Raw genomic sequence first — 23645 nt, 5'->3', positions numbered from 1 at the left:
TGAGAACATTATTCCCATTTCAGTGGTGCTGCTTGGAACCTCTCAGCCGAGGTTTCATTTTGACAGAGGCCTCTACATATGTTGGTCACCAACCTCAGGATGGGATAAGAGTTTCAGCTCTGGAGCCAGGCTGCCTGGGTCCAAATCTGGGCTCTGCTGAAAGTTTCTTAATCTCTCTGTGCTTCGGTTTCCTTCTCCACAAAATGGGGACTATGGTAACAGGGACCTCATAGAGTGGCCGGGAACGATGAAGGAGTTTATATATATAAAGCGCTTAGAGTTTAGTGAAACTAATGCCTAGCAGGCATATAGGAAGTGCTTAACGGTAAATATTGTTATTCTCTAAACCAATTTAAGCATAAGATATTCTTTATATTTGGAATTATAGTATTCTTATTCTATAAATCAGTATAATATAAACGAATATAATTTCTACTTTGAGTTTCTACTCTGCCAAGCTGGCAGGAAATGAAACATCAGGCTTAGGAGTTCTCCGCCCTCCCCTGGGAGTGATTGAGTTCATAGGGTCTTGTGCAGGGCGAGGCAGGGGGTAAGGGCACCACCTTCTTCTTCCCAGATTCCATGAGACAGCTTCATGGATGCTGAGACCAGGGTGTTTTTTTGCTGCCTGGGGGCCATGCTGGGGGCACCCCAGGGCCCTGAGCATTTTTGAGAAGCTGCCCTTGTCCTGGCTGCCTCCACGCCCCTGGCCCACCTCCAGCTCACCTCTCTCAAGGTCTTCAGGGAAGCAGGGGGACGTCCCCGCTGCACCGTGTCTCTCTCCTGTGAGACCCTGAAGAGGTAAAACTGTCACTCTATGCAAAAACGTGATACTATATATAGAAAATCCTAAGGACTCCATGCAAAAACCACTAGATCTAATAAATGAGTTCAGCAAAGTAGCAGGATACAGGATAAACATTCAAAAATCGGTTGCATTTCTTTACACTAACAATGATATATCAGAAAGGGAATGTAAAAAAAGAATACCTTTTAAAACAGCACCAGAAAAAATAAAATAAAATGCCAAGGAATAAATCTGACCAAGGAGGTGAAAGACTTATACGCTGAAAACTATGAAACATTAATAAAGGAAATTAAAGAGGATTCAAAGAGATGGAAAGATATCCCATGCTCTTGGATTGGAAGAATTAATATTGTTAAAACGACAATACTACCCAAAGCAATCTACAGATTTAATATGATCCCTATCAAAATACCCAAGACATTTTTCACAGAACTAGAACAAATAATCAAAAAATTTATATGGAACCATAAAAGACCCAGAATTGCCAAAGCAATCCTGAGGAGAAAAAGCAAAGCAGGAGGCATAACTCTCCCAGACTTCAGACAATACTACAAAGCTACCGTAATCAAAACAGCATCGTACTGGTACAAAAACATACATACGGATCAATGGAACAGAATAGACAGCCCAGAAATAAACCCACACACCTACAGTCAATTAATCTTTGACAAAGGAGGCACGAATATAAAATGGGGAAAAGACAGTCTCTTCAGAAAGTGGTGCTGGGCAAGTTGGACAGCTGCATGTAAATCAATGAAGTAGAACACACCCTCATAGCATACACAACAATAAACTCAAAATGGCTTAAAGACTCAAACATAACACATGACACCATAAAACTCCAAGAAGAGAACATAGGCAAAACATTCTCTGACATAAATAGTACCAATGTTTTCCTAGGTCAGTCTCCCAAGGCAATAGAAATAAAAGCAAAAATAAACAAATGGGACCTAATCAAGCTTTCAAGCTTTTGCACAGCAAAGGAAACCATTAAAAACAAAAACAAAAAAAAGACAACCTAGGGAATGGGAGAAAATATTTGCAAATGATGTGATAGACAAGGGCTTAATCTCCAAAATATACAAACAGCTCATACAACTCAACACAACAACAAAACAACCCAATTGAAAAATGGGCAGAAGACGTTAATAGACGTTTCTCCAAAGAAGGCATAGAGACGGCCAATAGACACATGAAAAGATGCTCAACATCACTAATTATTAGAGAAATGCAAATCAAAACTGCATTGAGGTACCACCTCACACTGGTCAGAATGGCTATCATTAAAAAGTCTACAAATAACAAATGCTGGAGAGGGTGTGGAGAAAAGGGAACCCTCCTATACTCTTGGTGGGAATGTAAATTGGTGCAGCCACTATGGAGAACAGTATGGAGGTTCCTCAGAAAACTAAAACTAGAGTTGCCATATGATCCAGCATCCTACTCCTGGGCATATACCCAGACAAAACTATAATTCAGAAAGATGCATGCACCCCTATGTTCATAGCAGCGCTATTCACAATAGCCAAGATATGAAAACAACCTACATGTCCATTGACAGAAGAATGGATAAAGAAGATGTGGTGCATATATACAATGGAATACTACTCAGCCATAAAAAAGAATGAAATAAGGCCATTTGCAGCAACATGGATGCACCTAGAGATTATCACACCAAGTGAAGTAAGTCAGAAAGAGAAAGACAAATACCATATGATACCACTTACATGTGGAATCTAAATATGGCACAAATGAACCTATCTACAAGATAGAAACAGACTCACAGACATAGAGAGCAGACTGGTGGTTGCCAAAGGGGAGTGGGGTGGGGAGGGAAGGACTGGGAGTTTGGGATTAGCAGAGGTAAACTATTATACATAGGATGGATAAACAACAAGGTCCTACTGTAGAGCACAGGGAACTATATTCAATATCCTGTGACAAACCATAATAGAAAAGAATATGAAAAAAAGGAATGTTGATATGTGTATAACTGAGTCACTTTGCTGTATAGCAGAGATTGACACAACATGGTAAGTCAAATATAAAAGGAGTGTGAGGCCCTTTAGCCCGTGTCTCATGCCCCCACAGGCCTGGGAAAGCCTCGTCACTCCTACCTTGGGATGGGGAAACTGAGGCCCAGAGAGGGGAAGCAGCTGAGCCAGGCCGCACCAGGCCAGGCCCTAGGACGTGGCACCCCCAGGCTCCCCATGCTCTACCTGAGTGATGCACCCCCATCACCCACCCCAGGGCCTTGATGCTTCTCCAGGCCCAGGGAAACCAGGCTGGATTTTGGGCTCCAGGCTGTGTCCAGGAGCTCCTGTGGCTTCTGTGGCATTGTGGCTTCTTCTGTGGCTCCTGGGTTAGTGGCTGGTGTGGGCGTGGCTGTCAGAGGGCCCTGGGCTCTGCATCATTGTGCCCCCTGCATGGATCTCTCCTGTGGGCCCTGTTGGGAGGCAAGGCTTCCAGAGGCCCCTCCACACACGCTTTCTGTGGCTTCCCTGTAGAACACAGCAAGGCCCTGGGACCTGGCTTCTCTCTGATGCTGTGCCTCCTTCCTCTCCCCAGTACCTGCCACGGAAGAGCACCCGGAAGTGCAGGTGGAAGACACTGATGCTGACAGCCAGCCCCTCAACGAGGAGGAGAATCCACCCTCTCCCACGGAAGAGCACCCGGAAGTGCAGGTGGAAGACACTGATGCTGACAGCCAGCCCCTCAACGAGGAGGAGAATCCACCCTCTCCCACGGAAGAGCACCCGGAAGTGCAGGTGGAAGACACTGATGCTGACAGCCAGCCCCTCAACGAGGAGGAGAATCCACCCTCTCCCACGGAAGAGCACCCGGAAGTGCAGGTGGAAGACACTGATGCTGACAGCCAGCCCCTCAACGAGGAGGAGAATCCACCCTCTCCCGTGTCGCTGCCCCCGTCTCCTGCCAAATGCGACACACTTGGGGTCCCAGGATCAGCCACAGGGAGCCTCAGGTCACCTTTTATGCTTCTCTTGGGCTTTTCATAGCACAGTACCACCTGTGCATTTGGCATTTGAGGACACTGGGGCCAGAGAGGGGAAGAAGCTGGCCCAAGTCACTCAGCGAGTTGCTGTCAGCGCTGGGACTATGGCCCCACCATTTTCAGTTCTCCTAATTTCTGGCTTCAGGCTCTATAGAAAGAGCTCTCTGAGGAAGTCCTGTCCAGAATACCCTCAATTGTACATTTGAAGGGGGTAATAAATGTGACAGGGCTAATTTTATTATTAAATAATACAATGGACATACCAAAGAACACTAGATATAATAACCATCCCTAATCCCACCACTCTAGGTGGTACTTTTATTTTTCTGCCTCCTCTTGTCCACCTTGTCTGTGGGCCCATGCTTTTGAGTGGTTTTAGTTGAAGGAGTGATTGGATCATATCTCATTTGAGACCACATCTTATTTATTGAGCCCTTTTCCATATTGCTAGTCTGTTTCCTTAACACATTGTGATGCTGTGTTGACATCCTCCAGCTGCATGTGCCAGGATAGACATAACAATCCTCTGTTGTTGAATACTGTCCACAGTGGTGCTACAAATATCTCTTTGGTCTTCTGCCCTCTGTCCTTGGGCTCCTTTCTCGAGAGTGGGTTTCCTGGTCAGGGTTGCGTGCGTTTTTGTGCCTCTCGAGATAGGTTGGTTGCTGCATGGTTAGAGTTGGTTTTGGACAACCTGAGCCAGGTAACTGAGAGAGGGCCTGCATAGAGCTGTAGGTAGTCTGTGAACTGCAGTACAGTGCTGTGTGAATGGTTAATTAAGCTAAAGGGGAGCTGCCAGTGCATCTCCTTTGCTGGCTAGATTGCGGGATGGTTCTTTTTTCTTGATTAATTCTTGCTTTTATCCATGAACCCTTGAGTAATTTCTCAGCTGAGGTCAGAAGACTGCCAAAACAGAGATGGTTGGACGTAGCAAACAGAAGGCTCCCAGATTTTGATGTGGAGAAATGAGTCATAATCTCACCCAGCTCACAGACACATCAGTCCTCACGTTTAATTCACTGAATCATGCACAGAGTACAGAGAGCAGAAGATGGGACACCACCATAATTGTAGACATCTGGTCTACCTCCTGCTGTTCCCTTTATAAGGGTAGGGAAACTGTACAGGCTGGGTTAGAGGTGGATATTCGGGAGGAGGGAGGGTACTAAGATCACTTGGGACAAGAATCAAAGCCTCCTGGGGCTTCCCTGGTGGCACAGTGGTTGAGAGTCTGCCTGCCGATGCAGGGGACACGGGTTCGTGCCCCGGTCCGGGAAGATCCCCCATGCCACGGAGTGGCTGGGCCCGTGAGCCATGGCCGCTGAGCCTGTGCGTCCGGAGCCTGTGCTCCGCAACGGGAGAGGCCACAACAGTGAAAGACCCGCATACCGCAAAAAAAAAAAAACCTCCTGCCTTTTGCTTATGAGCTGGGTCTGTGAGGCTCCTCTTATTATCATTCTTTCATTCATTTGCAAACATTTACTGAACATCTTTATGTGCCAGGCTCTGCTCTAGGTGCTGTGGTTGCATCAGGGAGAAGCCTGAGAGGGGCCTGCCCTCATGGAGCTGACATTCCAGTGGGGCCAAGATAGACAATGAACAAGTAATCACACAAGATTTTTCCAGAGAGTGCTAAGGAGAATGTGACTGTGAGAAACTGGGACTCCTCAGCCTGAGCTTGGCGCCAAGAGGGAATTCTGATGCCTGACATGAGAGGCCAGCACGGCTGCCTGTGGTCCGGGATGGAATGAGCACTGGGGGCAACTGATGGGAGCAGAAAAGCCACCAAAACAGAGGGGTGCATGGGCAAGGCCCTTCTCACAGTGCAATGCTGTGGTTTGGAGTGAATCCCAAACATCCCCTATCTACTAGGATTATGAAAATTCAACAAGCTACTGTATGTGAGGTGCTCAGCACAGGGCCAGGCACTGGGCGGTGCTGGAGGAGCATAGCTGCTGATTTAGTTCCACACTCTTGATTCTCTCCAGGCCCGGAGAGGGCACTGGGCTGGGAGCAGGAGGCCTGAGTTTAAGACCCAGTTGTGAGATTTTTGCCCCAGTCTTCTTGTTTGCAGGCATCCTTTTAATTAGAGCGTAAAAGAGGTGAACCCATGAGCTTTGCCATTCTAGGCGAGTTGGCAGAAGGTAATAGGGTGGTTTCAGAGCCTTGTGGAATAAAGCAAATGCTGCACATCCCTCTGACTGTATCCCTTTACAAGCCCTAATGATGGAATCCTGAGTCACAGTGGTTGAGTATGGGACGAGTACCAAGTGGATTCAAATCTAGACACCAGTGATTCCAAATGCAGCACTCTGTGGCAGACTTGGACTGAATGATGGGGACCTGGACATAATTGAGCCTTCATTCTTCAGATAGGGAAGCGGGAACTCCAGGAGGGGATGGGCTTTCCCCAGGTCGCACCATGAGCTGGAAAACAGACTTCATGGCCCATGGGTGTCAGCTTTTCCAGCCAGGGGCACATCTGCAAAGGGAGAGAAGCTGAGCTTCCAGGAGAGTTAATAAGATGGAATGTGAGCCCTCGTACCTTCTCAGTAGCTGGAAGGGTGGTGTGATGGAGAAGGGGACGGGGTGGACTGGGAAGGGCAGTGCCCTCAGACTGGGAGGTGGAAGGGAGAAGGATGTTTAAACTGAGACCCGACTGAGTGATAAGCACCTCATTGAACTGGGTAGGTTTAGTCCCATTTTATAGAGGGGGAAAACTGAGGCAGCTCAGAGGGTTTGAATAACTTGCCAAGGTCACACACTGGGAAGAAGCAGGGCTGGGGTGCAAATTCGGGTTTGCCTGATCCCAAGTCAGTGCTGTTACTTTTATGCTAGGCCATTGAATGGATGCAGAGACTGAGATCCAGAGGTTGGATGTGTCCCCTCTTCTCTTTTTTGTTTCCCTGCAGGCAAGCGAGGACCCTTTGGCAGCACCATCCTCTGTCCCCACCTCCCCCCCAGGATTCGCTCTGGGTGATCTGCAGGGCTCAAAGTTGGTTCACCCCCTCGCGGCCCCTGCCTCCCTGAAGGCCCCTCCCTTCCATGTCTGTGCTCTTGCAGGAAGAGGCTGTGCTCCCAAGATGATGAGGCTGAAGAGCTCAAGATGCTGTCACCGGCTGTATCGCCCGTGGTCGCTTGTTCGGACCCCACCAGCCCGCAGGGCACTGAGTAAGTGGGGGCCGCCTCTGGGGTCTCAGGGAACCAGAAGTCTGGGTGGGGATGGGCAAGCAAAGGGAGGTGAGTTGGGAGGAGAATGGATGTTTTTAGAACCTTCCACCCCAAGGCAGACTGTGCCAGTGGCTTCCCGGCAGTAAGAGAGGGCCGGGTCTCCTGCCCAGGCTGCTTCTGACCAGCCCAGAAATTCTGAAAAATCTGGTCTGCAGAATGGGCTCAAAGTCTGGGCCCAGCTGTGTCCAGAACCACAGAGAGTGGGCCCTGGGGAATCCACATCTTTAGAAGCTCCCCAGCTGATTCTGATGCAACTGGTCTGTGGAACAATGTTTAGAGGCCCCTACGAGGGCATCGGGACCTGTGTCTCTGACATCGAAGTGTCACAAGGGCTGGGCCAGTGGGAGGTGTTTTCCTGAAGGGTCTACGTAGGCTGGTGACAGTGAATACCCCAGCCCTGGGCTCTGGCCTGGGATCCTCACCTCCTCTCCAGCCATAGCTTCTGGAGTGACCTTAGGAGACAATATACTTTCCTTCCAGTCTTTTTTTCTGTCCATAATTTTATGGAGTTTATGCTTAACAGTATTGTGGAAAGTTCAGAAAAGCAAAAGAAGCAGGAAAAAACCCAAACCTCACGTATAGTCCAGTGATCCATTTTAGCATACCGTGGAGTCACATCTTATGCAGTAGGGTAGGGGTTGGATTAGGGTTTAATATCAGAAAATAAGCCAGAAATCAGGTATAATAATAAAAATTACCTTTGAAAACTCTTAAGGTGGTCAGCATGGAACCCCATGTATTACCTCAGTAGGTTAAGATGCTATAACAAATAGACCTCAATGATTCAGTGGCTTAAGGAACAAGACGTCTCATATGTCACAGTTGTGTCACTGGTGGTGTGTTTCAGGTCAGTGGAAGGCTCTGCCCCCTGCAGTCATTTAGGGCCCCAGCCAACAGTGGCTCTGCCACCTTTGTGTGGCTTTCAAGACCCTGCTGGTCACCACTAGAAAGGGGGAGTGCCGGGACGCTCTTCCACAAGGAGGCCCGGAATTGCACTAGCATGTCCACCCGTGAGAGCTCGCACGGCCACACCTGGGCAACGTAGTCGCTGGCTGCGTGGTGACCCCTCCCTGCAGGAGGGAGTGGGTGTGGGTGAGCAGCTCGTGTCTCCTCTGCCCCCCAGCGCTATCTCTCATTATGACCCCCCACACTGATTTTCTCCAGCTAGCTCCCTCAACTGAGCACAAGAAGAGTAGCTGGCTTGAGTTTCAGTGCCTCAATGTATGAAAAAAACCAGTAGATCTGTAAACATTAGTGTTACCCTCAGCTCAGCAAGAAGATCACAGGCTACTCAGAGGGGAACATAGAACATAGGCTGGTTCACACGGCCGCCCGTCTCAACTCACCCAGGGCTCTTGACACACACTGAGCGGAAGACTCTCATTCATTCTCTCTGTCTGTGTCTGTCTCTCCCTTGCTGCAAGTTCATGCCGTTTAAATTCCTACAAATTAAAAGAATATGTAATGTATATCCACTGTCTTTAATATTTATTTATTTATCTATCTATTTACTTATTTAGGCTGCGCTGTGCTGCTTCTAGGATCTTAGTTCCCTGACCAGGGATCGAACCTGGGCCCTCGGCAGTGAGAGCACAGAGTCCTAACCACCAGCCAGCCAGGGAATTCCCTGCACTGTTTTTTCCATCAGTTATTTCCTAAGCCTAAAAAAGTAGCCCCTGTCCCCTCTCTGATCTGTCCTGTATCTCATGTGAACCCCACACTGAGACTAACAGCCCTGAACTGAGTTCCAGAGTTTCCCCCTAAATCACAAGTGGAATCCGAGTTTTTCTGGAATTGCCCATCTGAATCAGAGCATTCGTGGTACATTTTCTGAAAGCTGGGCACCCGGGTTTTTTCCTCCCAGGAGATATTAAGGTGGGTTTGATGTTTTGATGTCAGAAGAAGACTGGGCCAGGATTTACCCCCTAAGGCCAGGTGGGATATAGATTCAGCTCTTGCCCAGTGGTGCAGGGGTCCCTCCCCAGGCAGCCCGCTCAGCTCTGGGTGGTGTTCCCTCAGTGACCAGGACCGCGCAGCCTCCACAGACAGCCAGACCAGTGCCCTCATCAACAACCGGCTCCAGGAGCTGGTGAAGCTTTTCAAGGAGCGGACGGAGAAGGTGAAGGAGAAGCTCATCGACCCTGATGTCACCTCTGATGAAGAGAGCCCCAAGCCCTGTGAGTCCAGAGCTGGGTCTGGGCCACCTGACCAGGGGTGGGGTGGGGCCCCTTAAGGCCCCTGTCAATTCTTGGGGAGGGTGGCCCCAAGGAAACGGTTGGGGTGCTTGAGAGAAGCCCAGATCTCCATTCTCTGGAATTTGAGGTCCTTTATGTACAGGTTTAGCTACATGTCCAGGGGAGGAAAGAATGTCAAAGTTCTGACCAGTGATCCAGTTGTACTTGGCTCTCCCTCCCACAGGGCAAGTTCCCTTGTTGACCCCCTGCCCCTTTCCCACTGGCGGGCAGGTGGTCCACCCTGGGATGTATCTCATGGTCTTGCACTTAGGTGGTGTCCGTAACCCACTCTGGAACTACACAGTCTTATTTTTCAGAGGCCTCCATTGCAGTATTTTTATGAGGTTACCTGAAAGTTTCCTGCTTTCAAAGTGCCAGGAGGAAATAAGAACCATGCTGTCTCACCAGGGAGGTTTTCTAGGTCTTTTCAAAGGAGGGTTGTGCCTTAGAACTCATGGTGCCAACAGTGGACCTAGCAGAGCCTGACTTCACACTCCTAAAGCTGGAAACATAGCCATATTAAACCTGTAAGAACCAATTTCTAGGTCACCAACAACATCACCATAGATGCACAGGAAAACTGTGATCCCATCTGGTGTCTTGTTTTACAGATGAGACAGCTGAGATTTCTGCTCTGAAAAACCTAGAACAATGTTTTCCTGATTTCTGGCCCTGGGTGGTGGAAGTTCTGGGTACCAATGCCCCTAGCCCTCCAGAGAAACCAAGGGGTCCAAGCACAGACACACAAGCACACACTCAACTGAAACATCCAACTTGCCCAGAAACACCTCATTTTAGGCAGTTCCTGAGAAGCAGTCCCAGACTGGTAGCTGTAAGAGTTCAGAGCAGGTGCCCAGGTTGCTATTAAGGAGGATCTTTGTGGTTTGCTGCAGGAGAGCACCCAGAGCTTGTAGCAGGTTATGGGATGGTGCCAGGGTCCCCTCAGCTTCAGTTCCAGAGCCTGCAGTTGTGAGCCTTCTCTTTTTTTTGTTTTAATTAATTAATTTATTTATTTATTTTTGGCTGCGTTGGGTCTTTGTTGCTGCGTGCGGGCTTTCTCTAGTTGTGGCGAGCAGGGGCTACCCTCCGTTGCAGTGTGCGGGCTTCTCATTACGGTGACTTCTCTTGTTGCAGAGTACGGGCTCCAGGTGCATGGGTTTCAGTAGTTGTGGCGCACGGGCTTCAGTAGTTGTGGTTCGCAGGCTTCAGTAGTTGTGGCACACAGGCTTAGTTGCTCCGCAGTGTGGGATCTTCCCGGACCGGGGCTTGAACCCGTGTCCCCTGCACTGGCAGGTGGATTCTTAACCACTGCGCCACAAGGGAAGTCCTGAGAGCCTTCTCTTTGCATCCTCTACCCGAGCCTCAGGGCTGGGTCAGAGGGTCACAGTGTCATCCCATAGCCCCAGCCAAGAAAGCCCCAGAGCCGGCCCTGGATGTGAAGCCAGCTGAAGCGGGACAGGTGGAGGAGGAACACTATTGTGAAATGCTCTGCTGCAAGTTCAAACGCCGCCCCTGGAAGAAGTGCCAGTTTCCCCAGAGCATCGACCCGATGACCAGTGAGTCCTGGGAAGGCGGTGGGTGTTGCCACATGTCACATGAGAGGGCAGGAGAATGGGAGGGGGTGGGGGCAGTGCAAGGGCGGGCCCCAAACTAACGAAGTCCCTGAACTAGGAACATAAGGTCATACCCATCTTAACAGACAAGCAAACTAAGGTACAGAGAAGTTAACTGGCTAAAGACACAACTAGTCAGTGGCAGACTCAGGACTCCTGACTCTTGGCCAAGTCTTTTTTCTACTCTGCTCTTCCTGGCTCCTTCCCAGAGCTGCTGCTCTGAGCAGAAAAGGGGAAAAGTTCTTCCAACATCTAAAGTGAAGTCCCTCTCACTTGCCTTTTAGCCCGTTTTGTATTCTTCAGGAATAACGACGCTTCATATGTGCACAGCACTTCACAGTTTACAAAGGATCGCCCTGCCTTTTTTATCTGACTTCTCCTTATGACTTCTCTGAGGAGGACAGAACAGGTGCCAGAGAGGGACTTTCCTAAGGACACACAAGAAGTCATTTGGGGGGCAGGACTTCAACCCTGGTGTCCATTGGTCCTTTAAAATGCCCAGGTGGGGGGAATTCCCTGGTGGTCCAGTGGTTAGGACTCTGCGCTTCTACTACAGGGGGCATGGGTTTGATCGCCGGTCGGGGAACTAAGATCCCACAGGCTGCCCAGCGCGGTCAAAAAAATTAAAAACAAAAATAAATAGATAAATGATAAAATGCCCAGGTGACCTACAGTATCCATCCATCCATCCATGCACTTGTCCATCTGTATATCCATCTGTCCATCTTCTATGCATTATTTACTGTTGTGTATTTACAAAGGCAGGAAATACATTTTTGGAAAAATTTCAACAAGGATGAGAGCAGAAGTGTTTTCTGGTTAGCTGTCTATTAACTAGTAATGACCCCATATCCCATATCCCCTACTCAGAGTACTCAATTTGTTAGGGCCTAGCCGTGATTTATTTTTATATCAACGATAGTTTTACATGCCCCCCCCCGAAATTACAGAAGGGCCGCATATTGGGCTTGTAGGAAAGTGCAGACAGACAAGTGGGAAGAGGAAAGCCCCACCCTCATCCCGTGGCGAGGAGCCCTTCTCTGGCTGATGTTCTAGCATATTCCTGGCCCCTCCCACCCCTGCAGACCTGATGTACATCCTGTGGCTGTTCTTCGTGGTGCTGGCCTGGAACTGGAACTGTTGGCTGATTCCCGTGCGCTGGGCCTTCCCCTACCAGATGCCGGACAACATCCACCTCTGGCTGCTGGTGGATTACCTGTGTGACCTCATCTACCTCCTGGACATCACCGTGTTCCAGCTGCGTCTGCAGTTTGTCAGAGGCGGGGACATCATTGTGAGTCACAGACAGGTGTGGGGGGGTGGCTGGGAGCAGACCCTGCAGCCAGAGCATTCGTGGGGCTGACCCCTGACGCTGGGAGGGACCAGAAGCTAAATGAACAAGGAAATCTCAGGACGTCCACCCATGCTTATTCAACAGCATCATTGCTTGTTTCACACATCTTTGATACGTTCAAATTACACACATCAAGTCTTGCTCATGGGTGAAATGGTTCCTGGACCACCTGATGCAGTGAGAGATGAAGAAGTGGCCTAGAGATTGACCTTTAGAACAGGCAGACCTGGTTCAAATCTCGGCTCAACCAGGACAACTGTATCACCTCGTGGAGCCTCAGTTTCCTCATCTGTAAAATGGGGATAGTAATCGCTCCCACCTCATGCCATTGCTGTGAGGATCTATGGAGGTGATGTATGCAGAATGCTTAGCACAGGTGTCTGCTGACAATCAACATTTCCTGCAGCACTACCCAGACAAGTTTGGGAGCCTGTGTTCTGGTGCGCTCATTAGGGAGAAAACCTAAGTCCTGATCATGACTTGGCAGAGTTCCCATCTCCCTGTGCATGTCACTTTTCAAAATCCCATGCTGGCAGAGCCTGCTCCACTGTGTGCAGACAAGTTGAGTCTGAGCCTCTAAAACAATTTAGAGGAAAGAGAATTTCCTGAGCAACCTCTTTCCTGGTCTGATCAGAGCAGTGGCCAGCTCCTCAGTGAATAAGGTGCAAATGGTCCAGGTAAGAGAGAATAAGCTCAATGTCCCTGCCTTCCATCCAGGAAGTTGGAATTGAGCTGAGTGCCCTTGGACAACCTCCCCCCTCCCCCACCATGCCACCCCCGGGAGCTTGACCCTCCCTATCTGTAGACTGTGAGGCTTTCATCGAAGCTCTGCTGGTCCATTCTGCTACACATCTATGGGGCTGTTATAGGAAGGTGGAGGTTGTGCAGGGCTTTCCATCGCTGCTCCCATGGGGTCAGGGATTAAGCTCTCAGGCCATTTCACAGTCAGTGTTCCATTTTATTCCAGACAGACAAAAAGGAGATGCGCAACAATTACCTGAAATCTCAGCGCTTTAAGGTGTGTGCCAGGGATCTTGGGAGGTGGTGTCTCTGGGGTCCCTGGGTGCTTTGGGGCCAATGTGACGTGGTTCCTGCCAGGACCAGCATGGGCTGGAGCTCGTTGGTAGGATGCCTCCTGCCCTAATTTTAGCCCCTCCAGGGGCATTCTGACCTCACCTTTCCGTTGATGGTGGAGACCCCTGCCACTCACCCCAGCCCACAACCCTGGGAGTTATATACTCTTTTATGCACTGTGGTGTCCTGCTGGGATTTCAGATGGATATGCTCTGCCTCTTGCCCTTGGACTTTCTCTACTTGAAATTCGGTGTGAATCCCCTCCTGCGCTTGCCCCGCTGTTTGAAGGTAAGACCATCCAAGGCCTTCAGCTCCTCCGTGCTCTGCGCCTGCAGTGGCAGCTTAATGTCTGGCCTGAGCAGCACTGGGGAGCAGGAGGCATCTGGGAAGGGTGGCCCCGAGGGGAGATGGGAAATTCCTTACAATTGTTAGCGCTTCTTAGTTGTGCTGTGTGTTACGTATCGTTCTGGAGGCTTTACAAGTGCCTACTCCTCAACAGCATGAGATGAGTGTTGTTAGTACCAGAATTTCACAAATGAGATGCCTGAGGCACAGAGAGGTTAAGTAACTTGCCCAAGGTCACACAGGTAGGAAGGAGTAGAGTCTGGATTTGAACCCAGGCAGCCTGTTTCCACTGTCTATGCTTTCAGTTACTATAGAGATTCAACAGAGAGACTTCTGCTTTATGATGGTCTTCATCTAAAAGATGGAGACGCAGAGGCTTGGAAAGCTTGGGTGACTTGCTCAAGGTCACAGGAGCCAGGAAGTGCCCAGGATGGATTTGAACATGCAGCCCGACACCTGTTTCATCATTAGTTGTTGTCATTACAGTGTCACTACAACCATTCCTCTTGTCACCGGGGCAGAGCCAATGTCTCAGAGAGGGTGACACAGTGTAGAGTAGAGACCTGGCAACATCCTGTAATGTGACCAGAGTGGACAGCTAGTCAGAGCACTCAGGATCCCCCAAATGGATTTTTCTGGCAGACCAAGTAAATTCATCTTTCTCCTTACATAATACCTGATGCTTCTTCCCCAAAATGGTAATGAGGGAATTTACAAAAGAGGAAAACGCAATAACCTTAATAACTTGGAGAAATAGGGCAGAGAAAAACTGGAAGAATGCAAGTACCTCGATGAAAAGAAAGCATATCTGGAATGGAGCATGAAAGCTGCTTCTGAGCTTCCTGGCTGCCCAGAGGAAGAGGGAAACTGGAAGTGGCACCAGTGTTATTTGACACATGCCAGCCTTCCAGGGGCGGCAGAGGTTGCTTTAGAGCCATACATCAGAGTGAGGAGGGTTAGATCCACAGCCCAAGTTTTACCCCAAATACAGAGGCTGGATCCATATCTTGGTCCACATGGTAGTAGTGAACGTAACTCAAGCACCTAACATCTAGCAGGACTCAGAGGATGCAACTCTTTGGGTCCAAGGTGAGGATCCAGGTCCGTGGTCCTTCTTCATCCAATGCAAACTCCGGGTGGAAATTAGAATGAACACCTGGATGATAGCTAGCGTGGCCCACAGGGAATCTTCATCAATGTTATTTTCAAAGGTCAAACAACACGTGTGCAGAGATCTAGAGGCAAGTGTAACGTTGTGGAAAGAGCTTGCAGATTTTTTTTTTTTTTTTGCGGTACGCGAGCCTCTCACCGCTGTGGCCTCTCCAGCTGCGGAGCACAGGCTCCGGACGCACAGGCCCAGCGGCCATGGCCCACGGGCCCAGCCGCTCCGCGGCATGTGGGATCCTTCTAGACCGGGGCACGAACCCATGTCCCCCGCATTGGCAGGCAGACTCTCAACCACTGCACCACCAGGGAAGCCCCGAGCTTGCAGTTTTGAGTGTGATCTGGCTTCGAACCCTGGCTCTGTCACTTAGCAGCTGTGTGTTTTGGGCAAGTTCCTGAACTCCCCTGAGTGCCGGTTTCCTCTCTGTCAAAGGAGAAGGATAATACATGTAAATAAGTGCTAAGGTAAAGTGTATAAAGTGCAGTCATACAAGGGCTCAGTAATGGGCAGTTATCTTACACTTTTATTATTATAAATAAGGCTTTTGAGGAGATCAGAGAGCGGCTGTTTCTTTATATAATTGTTGTCTTTATAAGTAAACCTTGAGAACAGGGTCCTTAACCTGGGATGCATGTACCTTAAAAGTTTCATGATAGGATTTGGAAGGTCTAGGAGTCCCCTGAAGTTATACACAAACTGTGACAACATGATTATATGTAATTTCTAAGGAAGAGGGTCCAGGGTTTCCATCAGATTCAGAAATGGAGTTTCTGGCCCCCCATTCCTCAAAGGGCTAAGGACCTCTGATTTTGAATGTTCACTCTCCAACCCGCTCCCACCGGGGGTCTGTGGGGAATGGTCTGGGAGGTGAGGGCAGCGGGCCGCCCCTGATGCCTTGCTGTTTCTCCCAGTACATGGCCTTCTTCGAGTTTAACAACCGCCTGGAATCCATCCTCAGCAAAGCCTACATTTACAGGTGAGACCCCTACACACACACACACACACACACACACACACACACACACACAGAAGTGCACACGTGCACACACATGCACGTACACACATGCCCCAGGACATTTGCAGCAAGAACGGAGCAAGGAATTCTCTACCCCCATCACTTCCCCTTTCGGCTCCCCTGGCCCCCAGGCCCCCTCGCCACTGCCACTCACCGGAAGCCGGGCCTCTTCCTGGCCCTTCTGCAAAGGGATGTTTGTTTTTTAGAGAACCAGGAATGTCCCATTTCCCCCAATTGTGAGGAGGTCTCACGTAGGTTGACACGCACGGCTCCCCTGCATTTCCAGGGAACTGGGTCTCAATTTAGTCTCAGCTCAGGAAACTGACCCCCCTAACCACTCAAACACGGGGGTAGTGGCTGTATGGCCACAGTGGGCCATCTTGCAGATGTCCAAGCTTGGGACCCAGGACCAGCCAGGCCACGCTCGGGGACAGGGCTCCTCTCCCCATCTCTCATGGAGCAGCGCTCCTCTGTATGCATCTGTCCCTTCTTTGCTCCCCCGTCCCGATGCATCCCCCACTCAGCTCTTCCAGTTCCCTGGAATTGTCTGCACATGTAGCTCTGTGCCTATTCCAGCCCCCAGTCTTGACAACTTTCTGTTCAAGTATCACCAGTCCTAACCAGCACAGTCTCAACAGAGCAGCCAGTTGGCCCAGTCCAGCCACTGGTTCCCATCGGTCAAGTGTCCATCACACCAGACAGCTGGGCAGGGCTGTGCAGCTCCGACAGGGAGGGCTCTGAGGTGGGCTTTGGGAAGGGTGAAGACTAGCTTGTTCCCTGCAGTTCTGACCCCTGGGGTGATATGTCATTGCCACCCTTTCTGCTACTGTGTTCATGCCTTTCCTTCTTTTGCAGGGTTATCAGGACCACAGCCTACCTGCTCTACAGTCTACATGTGAACTCATGTCTGTATTACTGGGCTTCAGCCTATGAGGGCCTTGGCTCCACTCACTGGGTTTATGATGGCGTGGGAAACAGGTGAGCCGCGGTCTTCCTCCTGTGTCTTAATAATTCACGGTACCAAGACTCCCAGAAAGGAGTCCCACTGCCGCCATTTGGCCGAGGTCACCTCGCTCCCAAAAGATCATTGTCATGATAAGGTTCAAGGGCCAAGTCTCCACATCCTCACTAATCTAACATTTTCTGAGCACCTGCCACGTGCCAGGCAAAAGGGGGCAGACATGAACAAGACCTGCTAGAAAGATCCTTTCGCATCCCAAAGTCTACTGAGTTGGCCAGTTCACAGCACGTGCGTGTCCACTCCTCCACCCTGTGGGCACGGCTGTGCGGGAACAAGGCCAGGGAATACTGCTTGACATGCTTCCTGGGCATCGCTAGCCGTGGAGGAGCTAGCAAACAAGGAGAAATCTACTTGCCAGTCCAGAGAGCTGCCACACATAGAGGTCCATGCTCAAATGTTAATGATGGTGACAATGGTAGTAATACTCATAATAGCAAGCATTGGAGAAGGCTTAGACAGACCAGCCCTGTTCTAAGCACTTCACGTAGTATCTCACTTAATCCTCCCAACAATCACACTAGACAGGAACCATCAGCATCCCCATTTTACAGATGAGGTAACAGACGTGAAGCGACTTCCCAGATCACACAGAGAGCGAGGGTTTGAATCCAGACAGCACGGCTACAGAGTCTTACGTGTGGTACCATCTGCCCAGTGCCCTGGGTGGAGGGGAGGGAGACGTGGGATGGTCAATTCTGAAAAGTTAAGTTTGAGCTTGGCCTGGGTAGGTGGAGGGAAGGGGCAGAGAATCCTGGGGGGAGGGAACAGCAGGAAGAAAGGTGTGGAGTTGCGAAATAGTGGAGTCAGGAAGCCAGCGGTCCTCTGTCGCTGGAGCGGGCAGGGTGTGTGGAAGGATCCACAGAGGGAGGCGGGGCCGGGTTACCAAGCAGCCTCCCACCTGAGCCATACCGAAGCCACTGGCTGCACTTGAAGTGCAAGGGCCACTGAGATACGCTGCAGCTGTAGAGAACACACAGGTTTTGGATTAGTGTCGTATTCCTAATTTTTAAAATATTGGTTACATGTGGATATGATATTAATTTTGATATTTTGGGTTAACTGAAATACATTATTGAAATTAATTTCACCTCTTTTTATTTTTCAAAAATGTGGTTGCTCAAAATTTTAAATTACATATGTGGATCACATCATATTTTTATTGGATAGAGCTGCCCTAGGCAAAACCAGCAGAAGTCTCTTTTTTACTGTTCATATACATATATATATATTCTGATTATAAAAGAAAGATCGGGAACATACTCTCTTTCTTTGAGTCTAAGATGCAGTTAATTATGATACATTATTGAGTCAATATAGCTTTTTGGGAAAAAAGGAAATATTACATTAAACGTATACATGGATTATAAGATAATCCTTATTTTAGAAATGTGAAAGTGTGAAAAGAATTGTCACCAACAAGGAAATAGAATGACATAATATTGTGCATATTTTCCATCAGTAAATTTTTAAAAACCATGATACCAATGCCCCACCACACAGAGATACCACCATTTATTTAGCCATTTCCTTGTCATTGGCTACTTAAGTTGTCTCCAGTTTTTTCATGATGACACGTGGTGATGCTGCAGGGCTTGTCTGTGTTTAGGAATCTTTGTCTTCTGGTCTTACAGTTTCCTCATAATAAATTCCTACAGAGGGATGGCAGGGCCAAGGGTATGAACATTTTATGAAGTGTTTAAAAAAATTATTATTTTTTTTATTAAGAGACTATTTTTTTAGAGCAGTTTTAGGTTTACAGAAAAGTGGATTGGAAAGTACAGAGAGTTCCCGTACACCACCTCATTTCTGAGGCTTGGTTGGTTATTGAAAGCTGCCCATTTACACTCTCACCACTTGCCTTTCAAAGCCTTTTAAGCAGGAGAATGACAGGACCCAGGGGAATCCCAGAAAGATGGTTTTCCCAATGATGGCTGATGGGAGGATGGATGGGGAGGACAGGCAGGAAGCAGACAGATGAACTGGTTAGGGGTTAGGGCCCTGTCTGTGAGGGCAAAAAAAAAAAAAAAAAGAAAAGGTCAAGAGAGGGTTTGTGTGATGATAAGGATGGAGGGCAGTGTGGGATGGAGACAGAAGCACTTAGGGTCAAGGTCAGGGATGGGCCTGGAGATTCAAAGCACAGACTTTAGAAACAGGAATCCGGAGCTCACTCCTGGTGCTGCCACCTGCTAGCAGTGGGCGGGTCACTTCGTTTCTCTGAGCCTCAGTTTCCTGATCTGCCCAATGGGTCTGACAATAGGAGCCCACACCTTGAAGAGGTAACTGTGAGGACTGGGTGCATCTGAGTCACCAATCCCATGCCAGGCCACAACCGGCACTCGGTCAGCTGTGGTGACAAAGAGGCAGAGGAAGAGTTCAGGCCCAGGGGGTCAGTGAGTCCCCTCAGGCAGGCCCTGCCTCACCCTGGGCTGTGCCCACTAGTGATACAAAATGCTCTCAGTCCGGCTGTCAGCACTTTCACCTCCTCCACGTGCTTGTTTCCAGTTGGCGCCAGAACAGGCCACTTGTGTCCAAGGTGGCTTCTCTCTAGAGTGGTTGTTGGTCCAGAAAGTCCCTTCTCAGTACAGATGCCCCAACCTTGGCCCCAATGGCCACAGCTGTCACCCTCTGCGACGGGCCTGTGGCCTGAGGGGAGCTCACCTAGAGAGTCACAGGGTCCAGGGCAACCAGGCAGGTGGGGGGAATCCTGCCATCTGCTGTGGGGTGGAGTGTGTCAGGGATGGGGTCAGGGCCCAGCACGCCTACATCACCACTGGCCCCGCTCCCTCTTCCCTGTGGCTGAACTCACCCACAGCCCTTCTCCTGAGCCCATGACTAGACCATTCATTCACTCATTTATTCATTCATTCATCCCCTCACAAGGGGGCAGAGGGAGGACTCGAAGACATTCTATGCAAAGGGAAGAACAGAAGCTATTCATTAAATCTTGCTCTGTGGCCTTGGGTAAGGCCCTTACCCTTTCTGAGACTCAATTTTCTCATCTATAAAATGGGGTAGGATTACACTCAGATTTCTCGTGAAGAATAAATGAAGTATGTAACATGTCCAGCCTGTGCCTGGACAGGAGTCAATGACCTCACTTCCTAGCTATGGCCATTCTTATGGGGAAGCCGGCACACCAGGAAAGGGTTCCTAACCAGGGGTCCAGAGATTTAAGGGGGTCACAACCACACCTTGAAATTGGAACTAAATTTTGGGAACATGCTGGCTTTTCTAAGGAGAAGCTTCCTAATAACTTTTGTTAGCTTTTCAAAGGGGTTTGTGCCCCAACAGGCTAAAAACCCACATCCTGGACCTGGACCTGGCCCGCATCACGGGTAGGCCTGGGAGGAATGGCAGGCAGGGCAGGGGAGGACAGGGCCAACCATCCGGGACTTCCCTCTGCATGGCCCTGGGGAGTTCTCACTGCTCCGTAGTGGAGGGGCACACTTTTCTGGCAGCATTACCCTTTTCGAAATGGAATCCTGTTGGGAACCCCAGGATATGCAAAAGCACAAGTAGTGAAGGAGAATTCCTGTAGAAATCCAACATGATCCGTAATAATAACTTTCAAAATAGTGACCATTCCTTGAGCACCTGCTATAGGCCAGGGAGCTTAAGGACCTAAGTTCCTATATATTAATATTTGGTTTCTTCATCCTGCTCTGCTTTGGCCTGGTCTGGGGCAGCATGCAGGGGTCCCCACAGACCCAGTGGCATGGAAGACTTGGGAGGCCCCTAAGATGTGCCATCCATGCCAGTGGCTGACTTCTGCAGCCAGTAAGGGTTTAGGGGAAAGCAGGAGCTGTGTGGATATCACTCATCTTCTATTGGTGGCCCAGTGGCACCCAGAGCCCAGGCAGTACCCAGGCGGCGCCCAGCTCAGTCCTCCTAAAGGCTGCTCAGCACGCCCTCTGGTGGCCAGGACTGGTATGATGGGGATTGACAGGGCAGGCCTGTCTCATGATTCTGAGATTTTTCTTGCACTAGGTGGTAATGAGGGGTCAGAAGGCCCAGAGCCCTGCCCCAGGCCTCGCAGCTATTCAGAGGTAGAGCCCCCGCACTGCCCCAACTCCCCAGCAACCTCTGCTTCCCCACCCACCAGTGCTCATTGCACGTTGACTTGCCTGTCCCCACTAGACAGTGAACTTCTTGAGGACATAGGTGAGTCTATTGTTCCCCACTGCTGGCACCAGTGACAGTGAAGGCTCTGATAGCTGACATTTACTGAGAGCCCACCGTGTGCCAGGCGCTCTTTTTCACCTCATGTCACCCTCATGATCGCCCTGTGAAGAATGCTGTATTGCCATGTCCCTTTCAGGGGAAGGATGCTGAGGCTTGGCTAGATGAGTAACTTGTCCAGGTTATACAGCTAGAAAGTGGCAGAGCTGGGTTTGAGCCCAGGTGGTCCAGCTCCAGAGCCCATGCTCTAAGCGTGGTGCTGCAAAAACAGCTGGTGAACAGAGCCCAGGGGAGGACAAATGTGGGGTCATTCTTGGACCAGATGATTGGCCAGCTGGTTGATGTTCTCCATTTCCCAGTAGAGCAGGGACCCTGGAAACATGGGTGTGTCAGGACACTGGAGCCAGGGCAGGCTCTGGGCAATTCCTGTGCCCTGGTGGGAGGACAGGAAGCACAGGAAAGCCTGCTGAGACTGCCCTGGCTTTAGGCCCTGCTGACCTCAACCTTGCTGGCGGGAGGGCACGGTCTGAAGGTATGAACATAAGCACCTTGGTAACTAAATCCCTTCAAATAGCTATAAAGATTTTAGTTCTGTATTGCTTAAGATATTGTAAAAGCTTAAGTTTATTTTTGTAGGACTTAGTGGCTAAAAATTGGAACGTAACAATGGGGCTGCCCTGTTGGAGTAACGTACACTTGTAATTATAAATAAACATGCAAAACTTTAAAAAAAAAAGGGAGGGACTCTCACTGCTTTGTGATAATTAGACAAGCGCAGGCATTTCCTATGCCTTTTACCACACAGTAGGGCCCCATCACCCATACCTCCCTTTCCGATGATTCATGAGCTGTGTCAAAGGCTTACTGATGGTGGGTGCTAGCTCAGAGAAGCAGATGACATCTGGTTTCCAGTCTGAGCTCTGGAACTTGCCAGTTGGTGACCATGGGTGTTCCCTTTCCCTCTGCGGCCCTCAATTTCACTATCTGGTTAGTGGACAGGCAAGGGGGAGGGTCAGAAAAGGTGATCCTCCGGATATCTTCCACTTTTGAGCTTGTTCTTAAACCTCATGGTGGGATAGCAAAGGAAAGACTGCGGACATTGAAAACATATTGAGGGAAACTGAGGGATCCCAGGCATCAGGAGCCGGAAAACCCTGGTTTATCCTCCTGCCAAGTCTTCTAAGTAATCTCCGGAAGCCTCAGTTTCCACATCTGTAAATGGGGATGACAACATGTCTCTGCAGGGTCGGGGCAGAGCCACAACAAAACCACACAGTACCTGTGAACGTACTCTACAAGCGGCAGAGGGCTCTGAAGTTGGGAGAGGGTTTTTGTTTTTTCCTTTTTTTTTTTTTTGGTTTTGTTTGTTTGTTTGCACTTATGAGCCGTAAAGCTTTTTCTCTTTTGTACAGTGTACACGTATCCACGCCAGGCTGCCCAGGATCCACAGGGCGGGGCCTGTGATGACTGAGGTCCCCTTCCTCTTCTCTCCCTAGTTACATTCGCTGTTACTACTGGGCTGTGAAGACCCTCATCACCATCGGCGGCCTGCCCGACCCCAGGACGCTCTTTGAAATTGTCTTCCAGGGTCTGAACTATTTCACAGGTGTCTTCGCTTTCTCCGTGATGATTGGACAGGTAGCTGGGTCACTAGTCTGTTCCAAACCACCTGCCTGCAGGGCCCTTTGCCCTCTTGCTGCTGCCAGAAGCATCACCATCTGTGCCCGTTCCTTTCAGACTAGGCCCAGGAACAGCACTGGGCCGAGAGTTAGGAGCCTGGAGCTCTGGGACCCGCTGAGTGAAGGGGTGGTGATGGAGGTGTAGGTCCCATTTCCTCTCTGAGGTTGCTTCCCATTTGAAATGTCAGTCCTTTGGGACAGCTGGAGAGTTGGGCTGAATGGCTTTCTGCAGGGGCTGAGGATTTGGGCTGTTCCCTTGGAGAGAAGCCCCTGGTGGATTCTAATGTACTGGGGGTGCGGCTCATACTGTAGTCAGTGCCTGAGGCAACCACCAGGGGTCCTCAGAGTTACCTTTGAGGGGCTCTGCTCCAAGGAGCAGCGCTCCTGGTTCATATTTCCGCGGGGCGGGGCGGGAGGGTGGCGCGTGGTGTCAAAGTGACCTCTGGCACCAAGGGGCCACGTTGTACCAGAATCAGCCCAGCCCAGGGAGGCCTTCCCTCCTTGTGTGGCCCCAGAGACCTGAGGCCACGGGAGGGGGCCAGCAGCCTCGCTCCTCCACATGCAGCATCGTCGGAAAACCTGTGTGTGGACATGCGATTCCCTCTCTCCTGATCTCCCCCCAGCCCCACAGGCACGTACCCCTGGCCTGTGTTAAGTAAATGTGCCCACAACACACGTCCCCAGAGCCCGGGCCCGCTCTGACCCAGCGGCTCCCCTGACCACCCTCCTTACCCCCAGATGAGAGACGTGGTGGGGGCCGCTACTGCGGGAAAGACCTACTACCGCAGCTGTATGGACAGCACAGTGAAGTACATGAACTTCTACAAGATCCCCAGGTCCGTGCAGAACCGGGTCAAGACCTGGTATGAGTACACCTGGCACTCCCAAGGCATGCTGGGTAAGACCATGCCCCC

At 50.0% G+C, this 23645-nt stretch overlaps 1 protein-coding gene across 1 annotated transcript in view; it reads left to right on the top strand.

Moving 5' to 3' along the window:
- The window catches only part of CNGB1 (cyclic nucleotide gated channel subunit beta 1), a gene marked incomplete at its 3' end in the record, with an annotated part of 70878 nt that overhangs the window by 27256 nt on the left and 19977 nt on the right, over positions 1 to 23645 (top strand). Inside the window, exons 16-27 of the mRNA XM_024747434.1 lie at positions 3377 to 3408; positions 3661 to 3791; positions 6885 to 6992; positions 9072 to 9229; positions 10687 to 10842; positions 11985 to 12193; positions 13221 to 13271; positions 13529 to 13615; positions 15749 to 15813; positions 16708 to 16830; positions 22549 to 22690; positions 23470 to 23629. Of these exons, the coding sequence (XP_024603202.1) occupies positions 3377 to 3408; positions 3661 to 3791; positions 6885 to 6992; positions 9072 to 9229; positions 10687 to 10842; positions 11985 to 12193; positions 13221 to 13271; positions 13529 to 13615; positions 15749 to 15813; positions 16708 to 16830; positions 22549 to 22690; positions 23470 to 23629 (1422 nt within the window). The remainder of the gene's footprint in view (positions 1 to 3376; positions 3409 to 3660; positions 3792 to 6884; positions 6993 to 9071; positions 9230 to 10686; positions 10843 to 11984; positions 12194 to 13220; positions 13272 to 13528; positions 13616 to 15748; positions 15814 to 16707; positions 16831 to 22548; positions 22691 to 23469; positions 23630 to 23645) is intronic.

The sequence above is a fragment of the Neophocaena asiaeorientalis genome, unplaced genomic scaffold (assembly GCF_003031525.2).
Source record: "Neophocaena asiaeorientalis asiaeorientalis breed wild unplaced genomic scaffold, Neophocaena_asiaeorientalis_V1.1 scaffold438, whole genome shotgun sequence".
NCBI lineage: Eukaryota > Metazoa > Chordata > Mammalia > Artiodactyla > Phocoenidae > Neophocaena > Neophocaena asiaeorientalis.
The sequence above is the reverse complement of the archived record's forward strand: the minus strand, read 5'-3'. Positions and strand labels throughout refer to the sequence as shown.